The sequence below is a fragment of the Neomonachus schauinslandi genome, chromosome 4 (assembly GCF_002201575.2).
Source record: "Neomonachus schauinslandi chromosome 4, ASM220157v2, whole genome shotgun sequence".
NCBI classification, from domain to species: domain Eukaryota; kingdom Metazoa; phylum Chordata; class Mammalia; order Carnivora; family Phocidae; genus Neomonachus; species Neomonachus schauinslandi.
The window spans coordinates 17,424,330-17,441,268 of record NC_058406.1 but is presented as its reverse complement, the minus strand read 5'-3'; the positions used below and the strand labels follow the sequence as shown (position 1 = coordinate 17,441,268).

The 16,939-nt window shown below is 57.3% G+C and overlaps 1 protein-coding gene and 1 long non-coding RNA gene across 2 annotated transcripts in view; both read left to right on the top strand.

The window, feature by feature from the left end:
* Positions 1–790: 790 nt before the first annotated feature.
* On the top strand, positions 791–3,768 carry LOC110574759. Its single transcript, XR_002479982.1, has 3 exons — positions 791–871; positions 2,128–2,359; positions 3,539–3,768. It is a non-coding gene; the product is annotated as an uncharacterized LOC110574759 (long non-coding RNA).
* A 3,891-nt stretch (positions 3,769–7,659) lies between these two features.
* MYOM3 (myomesin 3) overlaps positions 7,660–16,939 on the top strand; it is a 44,608-nt gene continuing 35,328 nt past the window's right edge. The window contains exons 1-6 of the mRNA XM_021683554.1: positions 7,660–7,820; positions 8,150–8,230; positions 8,787–8,946; positions 9,690–9,847; positions 14,039–14,134; positions 15,909–15,997. Coding sequence (XP_021539229.1) covers positions 7,660–7,820; positions 8,150–8,230; positions 8,787–8,946; positions 9,690–9,847; positions 14,039–14,134; positions 15,909–15,997 — 745 coding nt within the window. The remainder of the gene's footprint in view (positions 7,821–8,149; positions 8,231–8,786; positions 8,947–9,689; positions 9,848–14,038; positions 14,135–15,908; positions 15,998–16,939) is intronic.

Sequence of the window (16,939 nt, the reverse complement as noted above, 5' to 3'; positions counted from 1 at the left end):
GAGGGAAGTTGTTTGGGAGTACGGTGGCATTCCCAGAAGGTCTCCTCCCCCACACCTCAGCAGAACCAGTGTGGAGCTCGGTGCTCGGTGCTCACAGTGCTTGGTGCTTGGTGCTCACTCGCTTGCCCTTCTGCCCCTAGGGCCGCTGCTCCATAGGGAAATGGCTCCTTGCTCATGCTTGTAGCGTGCTGGCCCGTCCTTTGTATCATTCACCTCTCAGGTGACCCTAGGATGAGATAACCAAGGTCCAGAGAGGAGAAGGCACCCAGCTCGGGGCCCCCTACTGAAGCCGGGACACGGCTGGAGCTCAAACCCAGCATCTCTGTCCTCATCATGAGGAGGAGCTTCCCACACTGGTGTGGATTCTCAGAGATGAGACGGAGGGGGCGTAAGGAAGGGGGCCCCCGATGGGGTCCTTAAGGGGCCAGGTCCTGTCATCACCCTGTTGTCTCAAAGCCTGTTCTGAACATTTCTGAGAAGCAGGATCAAAGTCTTGCCTCAGCATGACCTTCCCGAGTATACAATGTCCTCCGTTCTCTGCACCCAAATGTGTCTCCCTCCTCTTCCCCCCCACCTCCACAACACAGCACCAGCTGGTGGTGTTCTTATCTGTTTGTCATTAATAGTTAACATCTCTTCAGGGTCACTGGTCCAGACCCAATCTCTCCATAACAGAGGGGTGGGCCACCCTCCTGACCTCCTCGGCCCGCTCTCTCAGCAGCCACTAAGGTGGCCCCCATGATTACTCCCCTCCCCCCACACTGCAAACAAGTCTGCTTCCTGTCACTTGGGGTGAACTTGGCCAAAGGTTGACTATCTTCACCTTGTTCAATAATGAGAAACAACTTAACAGCCGGACTGTTCTCACCAGGTAAGTGGGACAGGGAGTCACAGAGATATGTTTTTTTAAGGCCATAAAAGGGCTGTGAAGCTCTCTAAGCTCCTCGGGGTGACAGACAGATGTCCCAACTACTCCATGACCCTCCGAGGGTGGAGTCTGAGTGCCTGAGGAGAGAGAGGAATGGCTCTGAGCCCTGTGAACCTCCACAGGTTGCCCGGGCCCCACTGAGGGGCAGGCCCCAGGTCTCCGGCCTCCCAAGCAGGCAGCCCAGGCCCGCACATAGGGCTGGAAGCAGCTAGAAGGCAAAGGGTCTGAGGCCCCCTGGAGCTGGGCTGAGGCATTGGCCTCCCTGAGTGTCCTAGGCCCTGACGTCATTACCAGGATCTGCATAGCCTGCCGACCTCACCCAGCCAGGGAGTCTTCACAGCAGAGCCCAGCCCTGGAGTAAACAAACAGGTGTGGGGGCAGGGAGCCATATGAGCAGCAATAAGGAGGAGCTCAGCCATGTCGCTTGACGGTTTACTTACTTGACCACTCATCCTCCTGGTAAACTGCCATGATACTTTGTATTATTGATATTTTGCAAGGGAGGAAAATGTGGCTCAGAGAGGTTACTTGCCCAAGTTGGTTTCCTAAACTTGCCTCATCGTGAGAATCCCCTGGGAACTTATTAACAACGCAGCTACCCCAGCCCAGCCCCGTCAAGGCTTGCCACATCCGCGGCTCCTGGGGAATCTGTATATCTAATAAACACCTTTGGGGCTGCCTCTCAGGCAGGTGGAGAGAACAAGGTCCTCATACCAACAGTTTCCCTGCGCATAGCTTCAAATCAACCTCCCAGGAGTCACCCTTATTCCAGCCCTCTCCCGGGGGCTGGATGGGGGTGTGAGGCAAGGCTACTCAGGTGGTATTTCCACCTGCGAAGTCCGCAGACTTCTGGCCTCCCACCTCCCAGGTCCAAGAAACATACAGGGGTTGCCTGAGTTCCCACCCAGAGGTTAGGGCCCATGGGACTGGAGCTCCTGCGGGGTCCCAGAGGCTGGATCCCTCTGTGCCCCTCCCAGGTCTGAGCGTCAGCCTGAACAAGGAGGCTAGGACCACGTGTCACTGTCAAGGCTGGTGCCCCGTTGCTGTCCCCACCCTCCATTCCAGAAAGTGAGACAGAAACTATCAGCGGGGGCAGGAATGGCCTTGGGTGCTGTGGCTGGAGGGTCATAGTCCTGAGAGCCTAGCCCCCACACTCCGCCGCTGGGCTGCTCAAGCCCATTTTCCTTTCCCACTCTCAGGAGGAAGTGGGTAAGGAAGACACATTTTGACCATAAGTCTGAGAACAGTCAGCGGAATTAACTGAGCGGGGAGAGGGACAGCGGGAGGGAGGGGAGAGAAGCAGGGAGAAAGGAGGTGTTGGGAGAAAGCACTGGGCCAGACAGCGCTCCCCTTGGCCACCAGGTGAAGCCCATCGGCCAAACACAATTCAGCTGCTGCCTGAACAAGTGGCGTGGAAGTTCAGGGTGTTGGGTACGTGAATTCAAACAACTGTCCTTAATGTTCATACATCCAGGGAAGGCAATAAAAGGGAGAAGAAGAGAAGAAAGGAGAAAAAGAAGGAAATATGGAGGGTATTAGCCATGATGAGCCAGGTACTGTACCAGGCAATTTATACATTTTAACCTTATTTGAATCTCGCAACCACTCTGCAGGATAGGTATTGATTGATTCATTCATTCATTCATTCATTCATTCATTCTTCAACAAGCATATATCAAGGGGCTGGTTGTATGCCGGGCACAGTTCTCGGGGCTAGCGATACAGTGGACAAGACAGGCAGGCGAGCTTCCTGTTGTTTCAGAACTTACCTCCAACTCACCAGTAAAGAAACTGAATTAGCCCAGAGAGGAGGCCAGGGTCCCTCCATTAGTGAGAGCAGGGGCCAGAGGTTGAGATTTAAGCCGAGGTTTGTGTAATTCCAGGTCTCACCTCTGCTCAGCCTCATGACCTGCGGAGTCAGCTGTGTGCACTTTAAGGCACATCCAGACCTCCCCAAGGCGATGCCCCAGTGAGGAGTGAGGGCGTCCCTGGGGTGAATGGGAATCCCACACACAGAGGGAGGGTAGGCTCTCAGCATTTCTAGTGCTGCCGAGTTATCAGTGGAGTTCCCGTCTAGCAGGTGTCTGCGGGTAGCCAGGCATTCTGCGCAGGCTTCACATTCCCTAATCGAATCTTCTCAATCTCACTGCAAGGGCAGCATCGTTGAGCCCACTGTACAGATAACAGAGGTGGAATGGTGACATGACTTACCCAAGGTCCTACAGCTAGTAAGTGGTGGCCCCTCCACCAGGCTGCCTTGAATGGGGTTACAGGACCAGTTTAAGTGTCTATCTCCTGCTGGTTTGGAAGCCCACACCACCCTGCTGTATGTACAAATTCACACTCACATCTCACGGAGAATGTATACATGTGGGTCTTGGAAAGCCCTTCTGAGGTTGGCTCGATACAAGATGGAAGAGAGACACCAAATGTTCTCCCCCAAAAGATGCTTTTAACACTGCCGCCAGGGAGGAAGGGGGACAAGCAGGAAAGCTTAGAAAGGGGGTTTCAAATAGGGCAGGAGACTAAGATTTTAGCTAAAGAGCTCATTTGCATTCTCCCTCTCCCCCTCCCCCTTCCTCCCTCTTTCTCTCTCTTTCTTGAGAGTAGGCCCTGAGATGCTAGGAAGAGTGACAGGCCTGGTGTTGCTGGCCCCCCTGAGGCCCCAGGAGGAGGTGAGGGAGGGGAGCTGTGCTCTCTGGACCAGAGCTTGCACCCCCTTTCCTCAAACCTGCTCAACCCCTGAGACCTGGCTCAGGTGTACCTTCCTGATCGCATCCCCCCGCCCCCCCGTGGTAACTGCCTGTCTCCCCACCTAAATTAAAACTTCCTCCACACCATGGGTGTTATTCCCTTCTGCCTGCAAAGGATGGGTGTGAATGAACGTGGGGGGAAAAACTGAGGTACAGGAGGGGCTGTGGCAAAGTCTGGGAAGATGGAGCGGCCACACAGGAACCCCGAGAAATGCCGCCAGTGAAGGAAGAGGTAGCCCCCCCCCCTCCTGCCCAGGCCACGCCCCATACATACACAGGGCCTGGCATGAGAAGTAAGCTGCTTCCATTTTTGCCAGTGATATGGGACAAGCACCAAACACTCGTTTTAGGTCACATTCCTTCCACTGTCTTCACGAAGAGCGTCCAGCCTCACAGTTCCACGGTTCACAGGGGGATCAGATCAGAGACTCTGGGTGTCTGCCCCAAGGTGCCAGTCAGAACCCCAGCAGCAGGGAGAACCACCCCGTATCTGCTTTCCCTCCAACCAGGCCTGAGCTGTCACCTTTCTACTTCAGCTGGGGGTGGGGAGGTGGGGTCTAGAATTGGGCAGAAGGGCTCACCCTGAGGGAAGGAGCCGTGTGCAGAGGCAGGGGTGGGGGTGGGGACGGCTCCACCTGTTGCTGCCGCCTGAGCCTGAGCGAGGCTGGCCTGACAGGACAGCCCCTCCTCTCTGCCCCCCCTTCCCCATAGTTCCCATCCATTGTCATCAACTGTCTCAGCGCTGCTATATTTAAGGCCCATGCAAGCTCCAGGATCACATTCTTCTCCCAGTCCCTGCTGAGCCCAGGGCAAGAAGAAGCCAAGGTCCCTCTCATCCTCTAGGATCTTCTCCCCAGAGACGCCTAAGTGGGTACAGCTGTTTCTGTGAGTCACCTCCAGGGATCGGGGTGGGGAGGGACACCTTCAGAAAGTGAGACCCTCAGCTTTCCATTACGAAGTGGTGTGTGTGTGTGTGTGTGTGTGTGTGTGTGTGTGTGTGTATTGGGGAAGGAGCCTGGAGGATTTGGAAAGAGAAAGTACACACGCACCTAGGTAGCACCCCGAGTGATGATGGGAGGGCACTGGCGACCCTTGCCCCCTCACTGTTCTGTGTGGCCCTCGGTCATCTGTGCCGAGCCCTCTGGGATGTGAAAGCTGCTTGAGAGACGGTCGGGGACGCCTGCAAAGTGGAAGGGCCCGGGGTGAACTGGCAGGCCCGGCAGAGCGAGAGCAGTGCTGGCTGAGCCTTTTGGCCCACCGGGCAGCCAGGGAAACGAAGGAAGCCCTCAAGGCCTGAAGCTCAGGGCCAGGAGGGCACACGTCCAGCCCGGGCTCACTGGCAGGAAACCGAGGCCCGGAGAGGGAAGGGGCGGCCTCAGCCGCTCTGTGGCAGGGTCAGAATTCTGGACTCAGAAGCTGGTGGAGCACGGCCGGCCCCTGGGACCCAGCTTTCCGTCATCGGGCTCTGCCAGTCCCTCAGCCGCTGTGCCCTTCTCTTTTCCTCCTGAGGAAGGGGCGAGGCCTCCTGGCCCCTGGTCTCTGGGGGTGCCCGTCAGAGGGCCTGGTGGGAAAGCAGACCGGGGCTCGGGAGAAAAGGGGAGGCCATGCCATGCGACCCATGGCCCAGGCCTTGTACCCCCGGGAGAGGGCAGGGGGGCAGGCCCACACCCGCCGACCCCTCCCCACCGGGCACACGTGGTGCTGTACTCCCATTGCTGCTTAATCCTGAGCCTCAGTCAGTGCTTTAAAAAGACTTGATGGCTCATCTGCTAAAGCTGCGGGGGTCTGGTTGCGAGAGGCCCAAGAGGTCAGGGATGGGTGCCAGTCACACACACACACACACACACACACACACACAGACACACCCCGCCACGGTGCTAATCAGGAACAGAGCATCCGGGGAAGCAAGCCAGCAGCTGACGCCAGGGAACGTTCCTCAGCTGCTGGGGCCAAGGCCACAGTGTCCCAGGAGAGCTGGGGGAGGGGGCCTCCCCACCTAGGTTGGTACCCAGAGCTGTCCTCTGGGGCTGTGAGGAAGGAGGCACAGAATGAGCATGGGCCAGTCATTCTCTGGGTGCAAGCAGACCCTGTGCCTCAGGAGGGGCCTGATGGGAAGCCCAAAGCGTAACTGTCCCATTAACGTTTGGCTCAGGTCATCTGGAGGAGGCCAAGGAGGTTTGGGGGCAGCCTTTGGTCCCGGCTAACACTCTGCAGTAATCCAGATCACTGAAAGGGAACACACTTTCAGGAACTAGAAGGGGTAAATGCCCACTGAGATTGCCCCTCAGTAGCCTGAGCCCCCTGACACCCCAGAACAGGCCCACCAGGCCAAGGTGCTCTGATGAGGTCAGCAGGCCCATCTGCCATGGCATGGACTTAGAGAAGCGGTCCTTCAGGGGCCGTGTGCACACCCGGGTCAGAAGACGACACACACACGTTCCGCCGCTGCCAGGAGGACCTTCAGGGAGGCTGGGGCCAGGGACGACCTCAGGTCTAAGCCCGGCAAGGACCCTCCCGGGTCAGAGGCCTGCCCCCCAGAACTCCCACCTGAAGGAAGTGTGGAAGCCACTCCAGGGATTCCACCAAGCGTCCTGAAGCCTCGGCATCAGAGGGGCCCTCAGAGACCAGTGGGGACACCAAGGCCCAGATCAGGGAAAGAACTTCGTGCGAGAGCCCAAACCAGCTCGATCCCGGGGCCTCCCACTCTCCCCGCCTCTCCGTATCCAGGGATTCACTCCCCGATCCCTGCGGCTCCTCCACACCAACTGAATCCAACCCTGACTGGGCACCACCTATGGCCCAGACCTGAGCCTCGGGAATACAAAGGGGGATCACTCCGTTGTGATCCCCTTATGAAAAGAAAGGCCCACTGTGTGCCCAGCCATAGCCAAGGCCTGGCCTTGAGTAGACATGTGTCAAAGATGTCAAGAGAGCTCAGAGTCGGGGACCACTCATGGTCCCACCCCCAACCAGCTGGGTGACCTTGGGCAAGCACGTTCCCTCCTCACCTGTAAAACAGGATGATAATGGGCTGGCACACAGTAAACACTCACTGTTGTTACTTTTAATTCACTTATAGTCTTGTTGGAGAGGGAAGATGTCCAAATACGAAATAATTACATAGGAGGAGGTGTTTTCTGAATCAGAGCTAGACTTCGGAGTGCACACAGAAAAGCATAAAAAAGATTAAAGGAGGGAAAATTCTAGGCGGCTGGTAGTTTTTCAGCAGGGTTACTTAGAAAAACCATGCTAATGTCTAATACTTCCATGGCACTTCCTATGCTCCAAAGCACTCTTCCAACCTTGACAACCACCCCAGAAAGCCAGTAGACCCATTTTACAGGTGAGGAAACTAAGTCACAGAGTCTCGCCCAAGGGCACACACTTATAAGCTGGAATGAGAAGCGGGACCACGCCCAGAGTCTCCGCGCCCCACGTTGCGCTAACTGAGGCAGTCTCGGCTTGGGCTGTGGAGACTCAGTGGGGCTAAGCAGGCCGGAAGGAGGGAAAGGTTTCCCTCAGAGTAGCAACCAGTGCAGGCAAAGGCTCAGAGGTAGGGCTGGGTGGGCATGCGCAGGAGGAGGGAGGACATCTGCCCATTTGAGTCAGAAAGCCCTTGGACACCACAGTGTTGGATCGCTCATCACCTGAGAAGCGAAGGCCCAGAGAAGGGAGGGCTTTGCCCAGGTGACGGGCAAGGTGAGGGCAGAGCTGCTCCCGATGTGGGGCTGCGCTCACGCAGCTGCAGGGTGCAAGGAGTGGTGCATTAGCCAGGCTCAGAGTGCGAAGCCTGCCTCTGTCCCGTCGGCCAGGTCCCTGCCGTCCCCGGCCTCCATGCTCCCGTCTGCTCCCTGGAGAGAGAACCCGCACCCCACAAGCCCCCCCGGGATGCCGAGAGGACCACATGGGGAAGGGGTGGCCAGATGCCTGGTAGAATGACCATGCACCTCGGCTTGGCAGGTTGTTGCTCTCGCAGCCATGACTCTGCCCCACAGCCCTGGAAATGTGGGGGAGCCCCGACCCCCCCAGGCCATGGAGGTCCACCAGCTGGAACACCGCCAGGAGGAGGAGCACAAGGAGGAGCGGCAGCGCAGCCTGCACATGGGGTCCTCAGTGCGGAGGCGGACCTTCCGCAGCAGGTGGGATCATCAGGGACCCCACCCCAGCCACTGCCCTACCCCCTAGGGGTCCCCAGTCTGAGGGGGGAGGCATAGCCTGCTTTCTGGATAAGCCAGTCTGAGGTAAGAAGTACAACACTGTCCTCTGGAGACCCTTCTTTCTGGAGAACCCGGTCTGAGGGGGGAGGCACAGCCCTGCTTTGTGGGGATCCCAGTCTGAGGGGGGAGGCACAGCCCTGCCCCTAGTGTCCTAAGACAGGTAGGTAGATGTTGCCTTAAGCTCAGGGACGCTGGGGCCAGATCCCCAGGCAATCCTGCATGAGCCATTAACTCCCTTTTCCTGGGGGCAGCGAGCAAGACTATCAGTTCAGCGCCGCAGACTACGCCCTCGCAGCAGCCCTGGCCCTGACGGCCTCCTCCGAGTCGTCTTGGTAAGTCAGGTGACCTTTTCAGAGAACACTGGGCTGAGAAAGGGCCATCCTGTCCAGTCCCTTGCCTCTACTAGGCTCCCACACTGGACTTACAGAATCTGCCCAAAGTTACACATCTAGCAAAAGGGCCCAGACCACTCTCTGGCTGGGTCCCCAGGCAGTAGTGAGGGACCATCCCCAAGGGAGAAGGTGGGGGTCCACCCTTCACCGAGGGGCTTCGCGGGAGAGCAGGGGGAGCCCGCGTCCTGGGTTAGAAGGCCGGGTCCTGGCCAGTTTGAAGCAAGTCCCTGCCCTGTAAAATAGGGGGACTATTCCTGTCCACTTGGTCGTCATGAAGACAAGACAGACAAAGACTTTGTGAAAGGGCCTTGGGAACTATATCCATAGTACTTATTATGCACCTACTGTAAGCAGGGCCCATTCGGGTATTTTGGAGGCAAGAGAGGCTTAAAAGCTGCTCTGGTCCTCAAGAACCTTAAAGTGCAGCGGGCAATGCGGGTGGGGGGGGGCGGGAGGCCCTGGCTGGGGCGTCCCCACGACCCCCTCTGCCGCGCAGGGAGTCCCAGCTGAGGCGCCAGACCTCCGCCGTGGAGCTGGAGGAGCGGGGGCAGAAGCGAGTGGGCTTCGGCAACGACTTCGAGAGGACCGAGATCGCCTTCCTGCGGACCCAGTGGCTACTGCGCCAGAGACGCGACCGGAAGGCGCTGAGGCGGCGGGTGAGGGCGTCTGGGGACCTGCCACCCGTCACGGGCCACCCACCTCAGCTGCCGTCTCCTCAAGAGGCGGCTGGACATCCGGGCCAGAGTCCAGGCCCCGGTCTGGGACGGGGTCCCCCTGCCGGCGTCCCCGCCCTCCTGCTGTGTGACCTTGGGCAAGCAGCTTACCCTTCCTGAGCCTCGGTTTTCTCACCCGTAAAACACATGTGTGTGGTGTACCGACTCTCGGGGCTGAGGTGGGGATTAGACCAGACGGGGCTTGTGAAATGACCTTCCCAGAAGAGCCTCGGGAAACGCTATTCCTGACAAACGTCAGGGGTCTGAAGCCGCCCTCCGTGCCCCCCTCCCCGGGGCAGGAGAGCATAGTTAACACTCACGTGGGCTTTCTCAGTGCCCATGATTCTTCACGTACTAACTCATTTAATCCTCACCACAAGCCCCTCACCACAGGAAGGTGGGGGAATAGAATTATCATCCCCATTTTACAGATAAGGAAACTGAGGGCTTGCCTATGGTCTCACAGGTAGGAAGTGTCAGAATCTGGCCTTGACCCCTGAGCCAGTTGCTCCAAAGCCCATGTCCTGCCCTCTGTGCCACCTTGCCGCTCAGTTAGGGGAAGGGGGGGCTCCAGCCCATGGGGGTCTGACTCCAGAGCCTGAGGGTCAGTGGGGACGCTGACAGCAAAGATGGGGAGACGTGATTGCCCTGGCTCATGGGAGTCACAGACCCCCTCCCACCTCCAGATGGAGGAGAAGTTTCGGGAGGCCAAGGAGCTGAGGGAGCTGTGTTCCGGCCGGGGGCCCTGGTTCTGGATCCCACTGCGCTCCCACGCCGTCTGGGAGCACACCACAGTGCTGCTGACCTGTACTGTCCAGGCTTCGCCTCCGCCCCAGGTCACCTGGTAAGCCGCTGGGGCAGGAGAGAAGGGGTCCCCACCCTGCCTCCGGGCTCTGAGCCTCCAGGGTTAAATGAGTGCGAGTTCTTTGCAGCCCAGCCCGTCCCTTCTCCGAGCCTGCTTCCTCCCCCAGAAGTTCTCGCTGCCTTAGAAAAGCTGCAACCACACAGACCCTGAGCTCTGCCCACCCCCCAGAGAGAGTAGCAGCTGCTGCGAGGCTCGGCTGAGTTATTCTTAGCCTCCTCCCCGCCAGCCTGGGGCAGGAAGACGGGGCCACTGGCGAGCCAGCACTTGTAAAAATCCGATTCTGGGGGCAGAAGGCAGCTGCTCTGAGCTGGGCGTTGGAAGAGGATGGTGGGAGGCAGGGCAGGGGGCCTAGGAGCAGGACGGGAGGTGGGGAGGGCGGGGGGGGCCCCAGTGAGGACCTCAGACCTGGAGTGGGAGCCCTGTGTCCAGACCTAGCTCTCTCTACTAACACACCTCAGCCTCTCTGGTCCTGCTTCCGGTTTCCCGTTCTGTAAAACGGGTTGAAGGCCTCCTGCCCAGCCTGCATGTGGTGAGGATTTAATGCCCCAACTACACGGAAACCTCAGAGCTTGAAAGGTGCGGGGAAAGAAGACACCATTCCTGGGAGCCTAACCATAGCAGAAGTCTAGGCCTTGCTGGCCGAGGGGATAGGAAGGGAGGGGAGGGGAGGTGGCAGGGGTCTCCTGTATGGGCTGGAGGTGGGGGCGGGCATGGCAGCCGCCGGGCTCTCAGTCCTACCAGAGGGAGGCCTGTCGTTCATTCGGCTGAGCCACTGTTTACGGAGCTCCCTCTGGGGCTTAGACCCGGGGTCAGGCATGCTGGGGGACAAGGAAAGCATTTCAACAAATAGTTACCGGGAGTGTAATCTGCCCCAGGCCCAGACTCAGGCACTGAGGCAGACATAATCTCCCCTCAGAGAACTCTCAGCCCAGAAGAGAAATGTCAACATACAGAGAAGTATATTCATGGGTGCAATTTGAAATACAAGAGTAAAGATGAAGACAGTGAGGTGGCTGCCTCCCCCCAGGAGGATCCAGGAAGGTTCTCAGAGGAGGCAACACATAAGCCAGATCTTGAGGGGGAATAAGGCCATGGTCTAGTAGGGGAGAGAGGATAAGCACACAAGTGACCGAGATCACAAAGGAAAAAGCAACATCTTATCCTTGAACTCACTTTTCCTGACCTACCAATTTCTTCTCATTTGAGCCGTGGGGCCACCCACGGCTCAGAGAGGTAGTGTGACTTGTCTAAGGTCACACAGCCAGTTTGAATCCGAATGCAAACTTGGGTCTCTCGCCTCCCAGCCATAGGTGTTCCTACCGGGCTAGAGAATAGGAAAGTGATCGTTGGGGTTGTTCTTCCTTGAGGCACACGTAACGCCTCAGAAGTCAGGGGCAGAGAAAGCACTTAGGCCAGGAGCAATCAGGAGAGGCATGGAGGGAGCTGGCAATCGGGGCTGGTCATTGCCAGATGACATTCATTCATGAAAGTGTGTCAGGACCTGGAATTCGTGCTGGGCGCTGGATTCCTGTGGGCACCAAGGCAGTCCCTGCCTGCAAGTGGCTGCTCAGGTAGGAGGACTGCTCCTGCCTGCTGGCCTGGGCTGAGGGGGGGTCAGTACCTCAGCTGTTCTGCCTGGCGGCCAAGCCCTGCCCTGCCCTGCCCTGCCCTGGCATGGGAGGCCCACAGCTAGGGCATTCCAGGGAGCCTCTCAGGGAAGACACTCCTATCCACCCTGCCAGCAATGTTGCCACAACAGGGAGCTGAGCATGGCCTCTGGTAGAAGCAAGGCCAGGCCCACCTCCAGCGGGTGCAACGCAGGTGGCCCCCGGTGCTCCTGGTTTTGGGGATCCGGTTTTCCGCCATTGGTCGCTTTGGGCAGGGCCACGCACTGCCCTGGGGTTGGCCTCCAGGGTTCTGTCCAGGTCCTGGCAGACACCCTCCCCCAGGCCAAGAGGAAGATCCCGGCGCACCCAGGCTTGTCAGGCGAGTACATTCATTCAGCAATTATTGAGCACTTCCTGAATGCAGGGACAACAACAGGACAAGCTCGGCAAGGCCCAGTCTGGCCACGTTTATGCTGCAGAAGTGGGCCCTGGCCATGATTCTATCTGATACCGGAATCAGTCTCCCAGGTCCAGCAGCCTTAAAAAGTAAATTCCCGTACGGAAATATGTGAAGAAAAAACATTTAGATAAATCATGAAAATCTCACTCTTTTATGAGGGGCTCTCTGAGCCAGGCTCTGGGCTGGGCGCCTCGCCTCTGTTGTCTGACTTAATGCTGGTTTATGACTGGCTGTCACTTAGGGTCACCTGCACAGCCTGGGTCTTCAAGGGGCTGTCGTTGAGGCAGGAGCCCGGGCCCAGAGAAGGGGCAAGATGAACACTGAGGTCTCTGGCTGTCCGGGGCCTTGCCCAGAGCTGCTGCTTTTTTCTTGGACAGTTGGAAGCTGGCCAGGCTGAGGTGTCTGGAATGTTCCTCATAGGTGGGGGCCAGGCCTGGGGTGTGGGTGTGGCACTGTTTGGTTGCCATGGACACAAACAGGGTGTGGGGGGAGCCGAGCCCCAGGAAGGAGATGCACTGAGCCTGGGGCGCCCTCTCTCAGCTGTGGCCTCCTCTTCGACCTCAAACACCTGGGGCTGACTATCCATGCAACAGCCTCATGGACACAGAGACCCAGAGAGGGGGACTGACTTGCCCAAGGTCACACAGCAAGGTGCATCAAGAACCCAGGCCTCCCAGGCTTCACAGACTTTCACTCGCCAGCCGTAACTCCTTAGGCCTCCAAACCCCGGCAAGAGGCTGTGGACAGAGCCCCACCCCCAGAAATTCTGACTCCAGAATGATCTGGGACGCAGCCCGTGTATGGAGATTTTCTTAATGGCTTTAATAAGACAGAAGTTTATTTTTCTTCCGTCTGCATGCCTGAGGTAGACAGGGTGGGGCAGCTTCGGTGACTCCGCTCACAGACTCCTCAGGGACTCAGGCCTGCTCTCCTCACTGCTGGAGGGCACAGCCCCGGGGTTCCTGGTACGAGATGGCAGCTGTCTGGGCCACGTTCTTGCCGTAGCATGGGGGGAACCGTGACATAAAAGGGGGTAAAGGCCCATTAATAGCGGCCACATGGCACTTGTACTTACTCTCTGTTGACAAGTCTTAGTCACTTGGCCACACCTAGTAGAAAGAGAGGGCAGGAAACCGGTTACACACGGGGTGGCTCAGTGATGAATCCTGCTCCTTTAGAATAAGAGGGAGGGGCACCTGGGCTTAGGCGGTTAAGCGTCAGGCTCTTGATCTCAGCTCAGGTCTTGATCTCAGGGTCGTGAGTTCAAGCCCTGTGTTGGGCTCCACACCCAACGTGGAGCCAACTTAAAAAAAAGAAAGAAAGAAAAAGAATAAGAGCGAATGGCTATTGGAGACCAATGAACAGCTTCTGATACAAATTTCCAAAGTCTTCTGTTCAAAATCCCAGCATGGAGACTTTGAAAGCTTTCTCCAGGGACTCCAACGAGAGCCAAGATAAAGAACTGCCCTCCTGGGGCGCCTGGGTGGCTCAGTTGGTTAAGCGACTGCCTTCGGCTCAGGTCATGATCCTGGAGTCCCGGGATCGAGTCCCGCATCGGGCTCCCTGCTCGGCGGGGAGTCTGCTTCTCCCTCTGACCCTCCTCCCTCTCATGCTCTCTGTCTCTCATTCTCTCTCTGGCAAATAAATAAATAAAAACTTTAAAAAAAAAAAAAAAAAAAAAAAAGAACTGCCCTCCTGAGAGGTTGACAAGGGAAGAAGAATGGGGTACCTTCCGTGGCAACCCCCTCAGAGAGGAGGGCCCTGGGGGCAGCTACCCCTCATTACAGGCTCCGTCTTCCCTGCCCCCACCAACAGCCCGGAAGGAGAATGAACCTTTGAGCACCGACAGTGTTCGGGGCACCAGAGAAAAGTTTTACATATCTTATCCCATTTGACTGTCACAGCAACCTTATGAGGTCAGTGCTCTTACTACTCCCATTTCACAGATGAGGACAACTGAGGTTCAGAACAGTGAAAGTGCTGCCTTGCGTCACATAGGCAAGTAAACAGCACAAAGCTGAGGTTGGAATCCAGGTCTGAGAGCCTCTGGGTCCTTTCCCCTCAGAGCCACACCGCCTGCCACAGACCACTGTGTCCCCACAGGTACAAAAATGACATGCGAATCGATCCCCGCCTCTTTCCCGCCGGAAAGTACCGAATCACCAACAACTATGGGCTGCTGACGCTGGAGATTAGGAGGTGAGACTGTGGCCCCTAGGGAGACCCATGACCCCCGGGGTCCAACACCCCCGAAGCCAGAGCAGGATTTCAAATCCTTATTAACTGAGTCAGCCTCATCTTCAGAAGAACCTGGGGTGCTTATTAAAACACTGATTTATGAGATGGGCCCTCCGCTTGCCTCCAGAGAGTCAGGTTAAGTGGGTCTTATTCTAAAATGGGGCCTGGAAATCGGTATTTAACAGACACTCCCATGTCATTCCGATGCCTTGGAATACACGAGAGGAAATTTGGAGTCAAAGGCCAGATGGATGGGCTAGAAATGCTGGGAGTGCTCCTTGCAGGGGAGAGAAAACACATGGACACGTGCGTACACACACACACAGGCATGAGTGCAAGGGGAAGTGGTTGGAGGGGAGAGAGTTAGATGGGCCCGTCAGGAGATGGTGAGTCTTAAGCATGGTTTGAAGGCAGAAGCAGTGGGGCACCTGGGTGGCTCAGGCAGTTGAGCCTCTGACTCTTGATATGGGCTCGGGTCTTGATCTCAGGGTCGTGAGTTCAAGCCCCACATTGGGTGTGGAGCCTATTTAAGAAAAAAAAAAAATGAAGGGAGAAGCAGCATGCATGGAGGGCGGGCACCAGGGGATCTGAGCACAATCCCCCCCAGAGCACACATTACAGCTCACATGAGCCGTCACGTGCTGAATTCCTGCCAGTGCCAAGCCCTGTGTGAGGAGTGACACGCACATGATTGATGATGCCCACCACCGTTCTTTCAGGGAAGCCTTGTCCGTGGTACAGGAGAGGAAACCCAGGCTCTAAAAGATGAAGGGTCTTGCACGGCTTGTGCAGGGCAGGGCCTGGGTTTGAGGCTGTTCTCTCCACCTGGGTTCTTTCCAGTATGGCAATCCCTCCATCTCAACCAATTTGGGCTTCAGAGACACAAACCTGGACAGGACGTTGATCCTACCCTCCAGAAGCCAAGTGGGGAGACGTGGACATAAGTATCTGACCACACAATTGCACAAAGGGCGGTGCCTATGGGCTGGACAGTCAGGGAAGGCATGCAGGGTCAAGGTTGCTTGGAGGGGCAGGTGGGACTGGGGCTTGAAGCAAGAGGGATTCCTACCCTGAGCAGCCAGGGTAAGAGCAGGGATACCAAGGAGCCTCTCTGCTTGCTGATGGGGCCAGATGTGCCACATCCCTCCAGCAACTCTCGTGGTCCCCAGCGTGGCCCTGGAATGGAGCCAGCCCAAGCCCTGGGAATGAGACAGGGTTGTCCTGACTAGTGATGAGACCCAGGGCTGAGATTGAGAACACCTGGGCATCTGGCCCAGTTCAGGCACAGACTGGCAGTCGAGCCCCACTCCTGCTCCAGGATTCTGATTTGGAGGTGTTGACAGGGCAGGAGGCTATGCCTGTGAGAGAGCTTGTCACCTTGAAGCTGGGTTGAATTCGGGGTGCTGTGTGACTCTGGGCAAATCGCTTAACCTGTCTGATCCTACCGAGTCAGTACTAACGATCATATTTTCACAGTACTTTCACCTGAGTTGGGTCAGCCTGGTGTTATGTCCCTAGTTCAGAAAAGGACACTGAGGCACAGCAAAGGGCAGTGGCCGGCCCAAAGGCACACAGCTTTTTCAGAGGTGGGGCCTGAACTAAAGCCTAAAGTCTCCCCCCACCCTGAAGCCTTCATGGGCATGCCTGCCTCTCCCCACCCCACCCCGACACGTGGGGACTGGAGTTTCCCATGGAGCCCAGCAGTCTTGGGGGGCACTTCCTCTCTCCTTTTCAGATGCACCATTGAGGATGCAGCCACCTACACGGTGATGGTGAAGAACACCTATGGCCAGGCCTCGTCCTTCGCCAAAGTCCTTGTCCGAAGTAAGTACTCCCGCTCCCACCAGCCAGGCTGCAGCACACCCACAGTGAGCAGATGAGGACGTGCGTCTGCACGCAGACGTGAGGGAGGCCCCTTGATGCAGGGGTATTTGGCCTGGGATCGGGTGACCAAGACAGCCATAGAGACTCACTTCCCCGGGGCCTGCGGAGCAAGGGAGAGTCGCCTCCCTCAGACTGTAGATCCTATACAATTATCTCCAAAGAGCGTGCTCATCTCGTCGGGTTGGGCTTGGGGTGGGTCTGGATCCAGCTCAGGGGCCCCGGGACGGTGGCCCAGCCCTGCCAGCCCTGCTGAGGGGTCCTCAGGGGGAAAGGCTGAGCCCTACCAACTCCCCTCTGGGCCTCACTGCCCCATTTGGGTTCTGGTGTTTATTTGCCGTTGGTGCAATTCCTGACTGGTATGATTCCCAATCCTGGAGGTTCCCCCAGGGGCACCTGAGATGACAGCATAAGGCAGGGGAGACACTCAGGAGTCAGCCAGACCCGTGTCCACATGCTGGCTCTGCCTCTGACCGGCTGTGGGAGCCTGGGCCACCTCACTTCACTTCTCTGAGCCTCCTCGTCTGTAAAGGGGGACTCCTCCCACCTCGCTCAGGTGCTCTGGTTGATTAAATGAGATGGTAGAGGTAAAGCTTGGCGTGTAGTAGACTTAGGGAAGCCATAGCTCTCTGTCCCCCGCACCATGACCAGGGTGGAGCCTAGCCAGGAGGCCATACCTCTGGGCCCAGGAGAGTGCTGCCTTGTCCTCGGGGCCCCTGAGAGAGAGGTTGCGTATGCACATACTCACACACACACATGCACACACACACACACACTCCCTGGTCAACAGACAGGCTGGCATCCAGCCCGCTCCCTGCCTCTCATCAGACCTTGTTAAACTGTCCTTCACACTCCTCTCCACCCCCCTGCCCTGTTCCCCAAATA